Source organism: Schistocerca cancellata, chromosome 11 (assembly GCF_023864275.1).
Source record: "Schistocerca cancellata isolate TAMUIC-IGC-003103 chromosome 11, iqSchCanc2.1, whole genome shotgun sequence".
In the NCBI taxonomy this organism is placed as follows: domain Eukaryota; kingdom Metazoa; phylum Arthropoda; class Insecta; order Orthoptera; family Acrididae; genus Schistocerca; species Schistocerca cancellata.
The window spans coordinates 99,122,669-99,134,857 of NC_064636.1; the positions used below are offsets into that span (position 1 = coordinate 99,122,669).

Here is a 12,189-nt window from a genome sequence, read left to right on the forward strand (position 1 = left end):
TCCACAAATGTTCAGATGAACACTGAAGAATCATTGGTGGAATTGAAGAAACTTCCAGGAATTTAATTAAAACTGAAGGTGAAAACGATTTTGTTTAATAAAATTCACTGGTGATATTTCTGTGTTCACTGGAAGTCCGAATGAATCACCAGAGTTGATGAATGTAATAAATAGTTGAATGAACACTAAATCAGGATTAATGCATGGAAGAAAGAGGAAAGTATTGCGGAGTAGCAGAAATAACATTGGTGGCAATGTTTACATCGGAATTAAGGACCACGCAGTACACTGCTTGTAGTGACTATTACACATCAAGCTAATTTACACTGAGGGACAGAGCGTGGTTGTTATAAGGAGTAATGTTGCATGCGAAAGCAGGAGATTCCTTGTAAAACAAAGTTACTAATACCAAGGATAGGTCTTAATTTGTATTGGATGTCCCTTAATGTATGTTTGGAGCACAGTACTGCATAAAAATTAATCGTGGATTATGGAAAAAAACAAGAGGGGAATCGGAGCATTCTAAATTCGGTGCTATAGAAGGACGTTTAAACTACCGTATTTACTCGAATCTAAGCCGCACTCGAATCTAAGCCGCACCTGAAAAATTTGACTCGAAATAAAGGAAAAAAAAATTTCCCGAATCTAAGCCGCACCTGAAATTTGAGACTCGAAATTCAAGGGAAGAGAAAAGTTTTAGGCCGCACCTCCAAATCGAAATAAAGTTGGTCCATTGTAATATGAGACACAATTTAGGTCGAATGAATGACGATACAGCTACAGTAGTTTGGTTCCAGTCGTAAGCTTAGCAGTTAAGCTTTACCACGTAGCCATTGCTATGCGTCAGGCGCTCCGTCTGTATTTATACGGGTACCCTTCCTTTTTCACGTGCTTCGTCTGGTTTGAATCGATTGCTTATTTTGCTTTGATCTGATAAATGCCGTTTTCTTTGTTATAGGTGTTTGCGTCACTCTTAAGCTGAAAATGCATTACTGCACTGTGTCATGCATTGTTTGTCGCATTCTGATACTGCGGGTTTACGGCCTGTCGCGGCTCGCGGCATGGCTTGCTTTTGTGCGCGCTACCGCCGCGTACAATAAAAAGAAGAGAGAGGAATCGTCTCATAAGCGAAACAATGACAAGACTGCTATTTGTTGTTACTTACACTGCTGCTTTCTTTGATAATGATCAACAAGAATCAAATAATAGACTGCGTATGATAGAACATGTTCTGAACGAGAGTTAGGCGAAAATTTTTCTCCGTTTGAAAATCTTTGCGGCCGCTTCTTTATTACATCAAATTCTGCACAGAAATTAGAGTCATCTTAGATTTAAAAATCTAAGTCACTTGCCGTGCTTCATTTCTGGCTGTATCACTATTAGGCATAAGAATATTACGAATATAAACATGAGACGATACGTATATTCTTCCGCGTTTGCTGTTGTCTCACTCTAGTTTCGTGGTTTATTAGGCAGACAGGATTTAAATGATATAGCAGAAAACACGAAAGAATACATGGCAAAATGTTTATATTCGTATTATTCTTATGGTGACGAGAATACTGTATGTGATTCAAATTTCATCAGGTTCCTATTAGCAACCATCTCTTCTCACAGATAGGAAAAAATTCAGAACGTAGACTTGGCCATATTGACAAACATCCCAAACAGTCTCGCCAGTCAGATTGTCGTAGTACACTGAAATTGTGCTACATTCGAAGATGAACAATACGGAATTTGTATTTACTTTGTTGGATAATGTATGAAAATGCAGTGGTCGAAAGTCACGGCGGAGAAAAAAACCTCGTCTTCCACTTTTTTTAAAAAAATTATTTACTGACGCAGAGGTTTTGGCGCCAGTATTTATCTTTCTGCCTACAAAATTGCCTGCGTAGGGCTACATATATTCGACGGCAGAAGTTAGTTGTGGCGGCACGTACCAACATTTTTCATAACTTCCGCTTGCTTTGCACTTGATTCTAAGCCGCAAGCGGTTTTTTGGATTACGAAAACCGGAAAAAAAGTGCGGCTTAGATTCGAGTAAATACGGTAGATGAACTGTTAACAGAAGAACTGTGGAATGTCTGTGCAGAACAGGTGAGGATAGTGTGGTATGTGGAAACCTGTGACAAGTACGAGGGTCAGCATAGTAAGTTATATTTGAAGGCATCAGGGAATAACTGCTGTGGCACTAGAGGTACTTGTAGAGGTTAAAAACTGAAGGGAAAGACAGAGAGGAATGCGTACCACAACTGACCGTGAATTCAGGGGGCTCATGGCACTGCAAATCTGTTGCTCACACAGACGGACATTGTGAACAGGAGGCAGAGTTTCTGTTTGGCATGTCTGTGGTTACTGGAACTGGCTGTTACAGCAGTGGGGCAACCAAGGTGGACCACTCCCTGACAAGCTAAGGCTCTGCTGACGTTTGCTTCTGGCTGGTGCTTGCAGAGTGTAATTTTTGTTACTAACAGAAACTTTATAGCAAATTATTGGGTTGTTTTTTCCCGTCTCATTCCTGACGAGAACCAAAAATGGTCTCGTAAATGTGTGTCTATGTGTGACCTCTGCTAGATCATTCCAATACATCCAGAATAACATACAATTATCTCATTTGACATAGTGTTACACATTCAGTGCACTCATACTCTACCTGCCACTAAATTTTCTGTGGATGACATTGCATGAATTATTGTTGGCATTGGTTCGCTGATCTTGATGAGAATAAGTCACTGAACTGTTGACAATAGCTATTTTCTCTACCAACCTATTCTTAATTAACCTCTCTCCCATGATACTATGATCTAGTCCTGAGGATACCACCCATGAATGTTTGTTCTGATGCTTTTCAGTATTTATGTCTGATCTACCATATAATGGTGTGTGTGTGTGTGTGTGTGTGTGTGTGTGTGTGTGTGTGTGTGTGTGTGTGTGTGTGTGTGTGTGTGTGTGTTGAGGGAACTCACCGCATTTGAGAGACAGTGGCCTCATCAGGTGGAGGAGTCGTGGGCCGCGCAGCAGCAGGTGTCTGGCAAGGTGCGCTGGCAGAGGTGGTGGCAGTGGCGGAGCTGGTGGTGGTTCTGGTTGTGGTACTCAGCTCCGTAACGACTGGTGCGCTGCACCTACAGAGAGAGGCAGGGTGTGATCTGGCTGGCGTTTCCTCGTGGGGATGTGGGGGTGCCTCCCTATGGCCAGCACTGCTGAGGGACCATCCACACACTGGCAACTATATGGACGACATGTGCCACATATGGGGACAGGGCTCCCGTTAATACAAATGAGTAAGCTAGTAACTATCAGCTGAACCACCTGAGCTTCCCACGGCAGTCGCCGAACACGATACAACAGGTAGTTCAAAACAAAGTGCAGCCAGAAGGTACATACAATGCCCAACATTTGCAAAAACTCAATTACAGAATTACTGGAGAGGTCAGCTCAGGTATTATCACAATCAGATCTATACCAACGGCCTGAATTCCACTCCACCTAAATTGTATGCACCCACATAATGTTAGTCTTACAGTCCCTCCCATCTCTTTTCGCTATGGGCATTTCACTCTACAATATAGTTACTACGAGACACTACTTGAAAAAATTGATCTGTAATACTGAGTCCACAATCAGACTAATGTCACGATAATGTAAATATCACGAAACCTGGTATAATCAGGTGACAGTCTTCAACACTTGTAAACTCAAGTTTATTGCAATAAATGACATTCCAGAAACTTAAGTTTCAACTTGAAATTACATGACTAAGACATTTGTATTACACTAGCATCCAGGATTCCAATTAAGCAACTATTGTCTCTTAAGTAAGTATGAAAGATCTTAAATATCATTTTGGCCACATGTAAGCATGTGTGTGCAAATGTTGAAATGACATAGCATAAAGTTTTGTGTTAGATTATTCAAACCCAGCAAACAATTGGATTGTTAACCAAGGGCAATAATACATTACATATCCAAATATATGCAAGATGAGAATCTGAAATGTTGAGAAAGTATTTTGTACCTTTACTGGGATTTGAATCCAGGACCTATCATTGTTTTCCAACCACAAATACACATTAAACATCTGCTTAGTTTAGCTGTAGCGAGATGTGCACATGTCTGAAACGGAAATAACTTGACGGAAACTTCTGTGTGGGGTGGGAATCTAAGCCTGCATGCTGCATGCCTGCATGCATCATCGTTGTTGACTGCACACAAGAAAATGTTTATTATCGAATTCCTTTTTGCCAGTTGCTACGAGTGACATGTCTTAACTTGAAATGATGGCTTGAAAAGTTTTGTGTGACAGTTGAAATACACACCACCCATCATTGTTGAAAAGACACGTAGAGGCGATAAAAATCAAAATTACTTTTCTCCTTTGGTTTGATGAGCACATATTACTATTTCAAATGACACAATGAAATTATTTGCAGACAACCACGAATACAACGAATGCTAACTACTATGGACATATCCCTGGGAACAATGTCTTAGCACAAAAGACCTTTGTCACACTGTTACATTCTGAGGACTCATTAGCCTCTGATTGTACATTTTTTTCTAAGCACCAAACAAACATTTTCATTTTATCAAGTTAAGGCCCAATGGCTCAAATGTCCACCCAACCATCCTGGTTTACATTTTCCTTTTTTTTCTTAAACCGATCAATGCAAATGCTGTGACCTTTCCCTTGAAATGCCACTATCTATTTCCTTTCCCACATTTGAGTGCTGTAGATTCTGCTTCGTCTCTTATGGTCTTGCAGTCGATAGGACATTTAACACTAAATTACTTCTTTCTTTCTTCCACAATATTTGCTATTGAATTCAAGTGTTGCATGATGGTTAACTGGTCACATTTCATGACGTTTGCCAGTAACCAATTCGGCCATACTGGTAAACCACCACATCAAGACAAACCAACTCAAAATGAGAAAATTATTTTTTGATTTGATTTGTTCAGCGCACTTACCACATACACGCACAAAATACTTTGTGCACCATTTTCTAGGCTTAAACAACAATCTTCATGACCATCAAGAGTACAACATTCAGTAAGTCACTCCAAGAATAATTTATAACTTCCAATAAAAAATTATGGCTGATAACTAAACTTATTGCAACCTGTATGAGAACATGTAAAACAAAATCTCTATGATCTTATGCATGAATCTACTTGTTTCAGTAAAATTATGGGTGGCCCTCTTAGGCAATATGCATCAATGTAGTACGCTACATAGAAAAAATTATGGACCTTCTTACGCAACTGCACGATACTTTTTTTAGGCCTCCTTTTACCACCTGGAATTTATCTGGAGGGATTATCTGTGCTAAGTAAGCTACGTTTACTGAAGACAAGTCTCGTCTTTGCAATGACCGGTGGCGTTAATAGTAACAGAAGAAACTACAATAATGAATGACCTCTTCAAAAAAACATTATATTGGATAAACAAAGCTGCTTAGTACCACCTCAAAGTAAAAAATAAATTTCTTCAGAAATTATAACAAAAGGAATCCACTTCGAGAATAACAATGGACCCATTCTCAGAACAGCGACTGCCTATGATTGACTTCCTTATAAATCAAATGCATCTCTTCTCTTAGTAAAATTATATGCCCCTAGCACAAAAATAAAGAACTAGAAAATAATTAACTTTCCTTCACGCAATACCACACTACTGCAGTTATTAATACAACAAAGGTACCAGGAGAACGTTCTGGAAGTTTGATTGATACTTGTCACCGAGTTTTGTTCTATGATCTAGTGTTGGTGCAACCTAAACTCTTAGAAGATCACAGCTGCTCAGGTGGGAGAAACATTTCCTGCAAAAATTTCCATAGGCTTCAATAATTCCAGTAAGGCACCTGACAATTATGTGATTTTATTTCATTGATTACAAAATCAAGTCGAAAGTACACATTTGGTAGGTAAGGCCACTAGTGAAAGTTGATTATTGGTAAACAAGGAAAAGAATGTTTTGTAAAGGCTGTAATTAACCTCCAGGAAAAGGGAACGCTCATCCAGTGAGGGGCATCCTCCATTAACAACAAAACAATGGCACTGGACTGAAAGTTTGGTGGTCTGTTTAAATGGCTCTAGCTTCATATGATTAAGCTCTGTGTTCGAGTCACTGATCAGCCGAACACTGAACAACTATGTAAAGACCCTCTTAGCTTCTGTTGACTTCAGTTAAACAACATAGTCCGACAATTAGAAGCTCACCATCAACCTTTCCTATACCAGAAATTTTATTTCATTACTGAACGAATGATCATGTAGAGTATGTAGAGTGCTGTATCAGTCATATGTAGTCTTTTATCTGTCATGGAAATTCTTTGATAACGTATACATATTTCAGTTATGTGAACTTCTGGAACAAAGTTTAAATAAAGCTTGTTAATGTAAATAACTACTGGAATGATTATTATGTAATGCACTGTAAATGACTTGGTCCATAGTTAGGGAACGCAGGGTTGAATGTAAAAAATGTGGGGAATCCCTGCAGCTACAGAAGTAGCCTGGCAGAATGGGAAAGGTGTCGTTCACGCAAGCAGCAACTCGTCCCTTGCGACGGCTAAGGAGTCTGGCTTGAGCAGTGCTGTGGTTAATATCTCGCTAGCAGTAGCGGAACATTGTGGCTCATATTCTTGCAGTTTTGAGGCAGAGGAGCCAAGAGCGTTATTTATGCACCTTTTATTCTGCATTTGGTGATACCATGTATAATGGCATTGTTTTTGGCCCTGCAAAAATATAATTCAGAAGATCTATAACAGGGCGAGGCCAACAGTACTGCCATGACTGCATCGCCGCCATGTTAACAGCCACTGCAAATCACGCCACCAGTGCCACCAGCCTTCCACCAAAATGTTTATATTTGGCACTCTGTAAATGGACCAGGTATTTGTGAAATTTGGTTGATTTTAATAATAATCACGGTATTGCTAAAAGCTCTATCTTGCACCTGTGATTATCCCAAATCACAAACCTCACCAGTAATCCTATCCTAGTGAATTTAATTCCGAGTGTGCTAATTTATTATGAAAAGACTATTCAGCAGCTGTAAAAATAGTTGTGATTGCTTTCTAATGTGTGGAGTTGTGTTTAAAGTTCAGATTTATAGTTTGAGAAATACTACACTGCCAGTGCGTTTTTAAATCGAACTGCAATCATTTTCTTAAATAATTTGCCTTACTTAAAAAGGTACCAGTAAAAAGTAAAGTTGTTAGTTAACAGAATAATAATATTGAAAAGAAGTAAAAAAGATCATTAATTATGGACTTTGATCAGAATTACAAAGCTTTATCACTGTTCATTTTATGAGTAGGTGTTTGAACTTGAATTTAATATTGTGTTGGCATTTGCACAGTCAACCATATTTTGAGAAGGTTAAAAGACTGCTTTTCAAAGCACATTTGTTATTTGAAGAGTTATAGTTTGTTGTGCTTCACTTAATAAATAATTATTCATGACAATACTCACCATTTCCCATACACACTTGTGTAGTTCTGTTAATGAACATGGTTCAACAAACCATTAAAGTTTAATAGCCCTCATGTGCTAGGCTAGTTGGTTAATGAAGCAAAGCAAAGGTCCCTCCAGAGACACTGTAGTTAGATTTGCTTTCTGTTTAATTGCTTCAAACTGAGCTCAACAAAAAAATATTTACCGTGTTAGCTATTTTAATGCAAGCTGGTTCATGTAATGGCATAGAGAAACTCTACTAAGCAATGATGTTATAGAGTATGATCATAATAAACCCCGATTTAAATCAGGATCATTCCATGCTCTGCCCTGTTTAGTAATGCTATTAGTATCATGTGTGCTGGTGACTGGTTGTATTAACTGCTGCATCTAGTTCATTCAAGGTACATCGTCTTGACTTCCAGGTTAGTACTACAGTTATCTGCAAGGTTAGGTTACTGTGTTGTAGTGCGAACAGATGTCAAGAAAGAGTTTAGTAGGTGTTAAGCAAAGTTAGGTTAGCCCTAGCACTGCCTTGAGCTTTATTACATTGTTTGACAAAAATGCCTAACTAGGCTGGCAACTGTTATTAATATGTAATATTACGACTCGCTTTTGTGCTGGAGAACATCTGTTCCTCACCCACCTGTTTAGTGTTGGTTATACTCTCCTGGAGTGTTTTGGAAATGAATCCCAGTCAAACAGATTGTTTGTTCTGTTCCCATTAGGTTATCTCACGGTCACAACTTTCTCAAAAATTCCTCAGAGAGGTTTAATGTAATCACTGACTGCCGTTCATGGTGCTCTGTGTTACCATCACAAGCACTCCCTTTGGAGGAGCCCTCCTGCACCATTCCACCACATGTGGGTGGCTGACTTGCTGCAAGGCTGTGCCCTGTGTTCTGTGACATTTGTATGGCTGCTTCGGTATCTTGGCATTTTCAGCTCTTAAGGAGGGAGGCAGAGCTTTAGTTGGTAAAGACATTTCCAGCTGGAGTACATCACAACCAGACACACATTATAGAATCAGGTATTGGGTTTTAAGGTGTACCCAGGACCAGATGTACAGTCAGATCACAATTTAGTTATGACAATGAGTGAAGTAAATTTTAAGAGAATTGTTACGTGAATTCAGTGTGTAAATAAATAGGATACTGAAGTACACAGGAATGGAATGTGAATTTTAACTTCTATGAGGCTCTAGATAATGTGATAATGAATGGCGATCAAACGAATTTTCACGATCGTCTATACAATGGATGAGAGACAATTCATAACAACAGACAGCCAGAAAAAGACATCCAAACACTACAGAAGTGACCAAGCGCTGGTAAGTGTGATAGCTTACTCACAATGAGCCAAACAGCTCATGAATCCAACTTACTGACAAAATTAACAACATCCAGAAGAATGGAAGCAAAGCTGATGATCTGTTTGAGGATGCTAAATTTGGAGTAATGGATCCAGGGAGGTCAACTTGACCTTCAACCTTATAATGGCAGGAATGTGTGAGAAAAATCAAGAGATATTTATTGGATTTGTAGATCTTTACATGACATTTGACAGCATGAAACAGTGAATTTTTTTCTCTAAAAGGTACGTATATGGTACAGCAGATAACATAGAATATGAGCAATAGTCAACAAGAATTGGTACTCTGAATCAAAGATGATTAAAGATAAAGATGCAGGTAGTCTCCACAAATGTTCAGATGAACACTGAAGAATCATTGGTGGAATTGAAGAAACTTCCAGGAATTTAATTAAAACTGAAGGTGAAAACGATTTTGTTTAATAAAATTCACTGGTGATATTTCTGTGTTCACTGGAAGTCCGAATGAATCACCAGAGTTGATGAATGTAATAAATAGTTGAATGAACACTAAATCAGGATTAATGCATGGAAGAAAGAGGAAAGTATTGCGGAGTAGCAGAAATAACATTGGTGGCAATGTTTACATCGGAATTAAGGACCACGCAGTACACTGCTTGTAGTGACTATTACACATCAAGCTAATTTACACTGAGGGACAGAGCGTGGTTGTTATAAGGAGTAATGTTGCATGCGAAAGCAGGAGATTCCTTGTAAAACAAAGTTACTAATACCAAGGATAGGTCTTAATTTGTATTGGATGTCCCTTAATGTATGTTTGGAGCACAGTACTGCATAAAAATTAATCGTGGATTATGGAAAAAAACAAGAGGGGAATCGGAGCATTCTAAATTCGGTGCTATAGAAGGACGTTTAAACTACCGTATTTACTCGAATCTAAGCCGCACTCGAATCTAAGCCGCACCTGAAAAATTTGACTCGAAATAAAGGAAAAAAAAATTTCCCGAATCTAAGCCGCACCTGAAATTTGAGACTCGAAATTCAAGGGAAGAGAAAAGTTTTAGGCCGCACCTCCAAATCGAAATAAAGTTGGTCCATTGTAATATGAGACACAATTTAGGTCGAATGAATGACGATACAGCTACAGTAGTTTGGTTCCAGTCGTAAGCTTAGCAGTTAAGCTTTACCACGTAGCCATTGCTATGCGTCAGGCGCTCTGTCTGTATTTATACGGGTACCCTTCCTTTTTCACGTGCTTCGTCTGGTTTGAATCGATTGCTTATTTTGCTTTGATCTGATAAATGCCGTTTTCTTTGTTATAGGTGTTTGCGTCACTCTTAAGCTGAAAATGCATTACTGCACTGTGTCATGCATTGTTTGTCGCATTCTGATACTGCGGGTTTACGGCCTGTCGCGGCTCGCGGCATGGCTTGCTTTTGTGCGCGCTACCGCCGCGTACAATAAAAAGAAGAGAGAGGAATCGTCTCATAAGCGAAACAATGACAAGACTGCTATTTGTTGTTACTTACACTGCTGCTTTCTTTGATAATGATCAACAAGAATCAAATAATAGACTGCGTATGATAGAACATGTTCTGAACGAGAGTTAGGCGAAAATTTTTCTCCGTTTGAAAATCTTTGCGGCCGCTTCTTTATTACATCAAATTCTGCACAGAAATTAGAGTCATCTTAGATTTAAAAATCTAAGTCACTTGCCGTGCTTCATTTCTGGCTGTATCACTATTAGGCATAAGAATATTACGAATATAAACATGAGACGATACGTATATTCTTCCGCGTTTGCTGTTGTCTCACTCTAGTTTCGTGGTTTATTAGGCAGACAGGATTTAAATGATATAGCAGAAAACACGAAAGAATACATGGCAAAATGTTTATATTCGTATTATTCTTATGGTGACGAGAATACTGTATGTGATTCAAATTTCATCAGGTTCCTATTAGCAACCATCTCTTCTCACAGATAGGAAAAAATTCAGAACGTAGACTTGGCCATATTGACAAACATCCCAAACAGTCTCGCCAGTCAGATTGTCGTAGTACACTGAAATTGTGCTACATTCGAAGATGAACAATACGGAATTTGTATTTACTTTGTTGGATAATGTATGAAAATGCAGTGGTCGAAAGTCACGGCGGAGAAAAAAACCTCGTCTTCCACTTTTTTTAAAAAAATTATTTACTGACGCAGAGGTTTTGGCGCCAGTATTTATCTTTCTGCCTACAAAATTGCCTGCGTAGGGCTACATATATTCGACGGCAGAAGTTAGTTGTGGCGGCACGTACCAACATTTTTCATAACTTCCGCTTGCTTTGCACTTGATTCTAAGCCGCAGGCGGTTTTTTGGATTACGAAAACCGGAAAAAAAGTGCGGCTTAGATTCGAGTAAATACGGTAGATGAACTCTTAACAGAAGAACTGTGGAATGTCTGTGCAGAACAGGTGAGGATAGTGTGGTATGTGGAAAACTGTGACAAGTACGAGGGTCAGCATAGTAAGTTATATTTGAAGGCATCAGGGAATAACTGCTGTGGCACTAGAGGTACTTGTTGAGGTTAAAAATTGAAGGGAAAGACAGAGAGGAATGCGTACCACAACTGACCGTGAATTCAGGGGGCTCATGGCACTGCAAATCTGTTGCTCACACAGACGGACATTGTGAACAGGAGGCAGAGTTTCTGTTTGGCATGTCTGTGGTTACTGGAACTGGCTGTTACAGCAGTGGGGCAACCAAGGTGGACCACTCCCTGACAAGCTAAGGCTCTGCTGACGTTTGCTTCTGGCTGGTGCTTGCAGAGTGTAATTTTTCTTACTAACAGAAACTTTATAGCAAATTATTGGGTTGTTTTTTCCCGTCTCATTCCTGACGAGAACCAAAAATGGTCTCGTAAATGTGTGTCTATGTGTGACCTCTGCTAGATCATTCCAATACATCCAGAATAACATACAATTATCTCATTTGACATAGTGTAACACATTCAGTGCACTCATACTCTACCTGCCACTAAATTTTTTGTGGATGACATTGCATGAATTATTGTTGGCATTGGTTCGCTGATCTTGATGAGAATAAGTCACTGAACTGTTGACAATAGCTATTTTCTCTACCAACCTATTCTTAATTAACCTCACTCCCATGATACTATGATCTAGTCCTGAGGATACCACCCATGAATGTTTGTTCTGATGCTTTTCAGTATTTATGTCTGATCTACCATATAATGGTGTGTGTGTGTGTGTGTGTGTGTGTGTGTGTGTGTGTGTGTTGAGGGAACTCACCGCATTTGAGAGACAGTGGCCTCATCAGGTGGAGGAGTCGTGGGCCGCGCAGCAGCAGGTGTCTGGCAAGGTGCGCTGGCAGAGGTGGTGGCAGTGGCGGA

The 12,189-nt window shown here is 39.4% G+C and overlaps 1 protein-coding gene across 1 annotated transcript in view; it reads right to left on the bottom strand.

Annotated features, from left to right (window-relative positions):
- The window catches only part of LOC126108441 (salivary glue protein Sgs-3-like), a 593,649-nt gene that overhangs the window by 542,526 nt on the left and 38,934 nt on the right, over positions 1 to 12,189 (bottom strand). Inside the window, exon 5 of the mRNA XM_049913655.1 lies at positions 2,967 to 3,116. Within this exon, the coding sequence (XP_049769612.1) occupies positions 2,967 to 3,116 (150 nt within the window). The remainder of the gene's footprint in view (positions 1 to 2,966; positions 3,117 to 12,189) is intronic.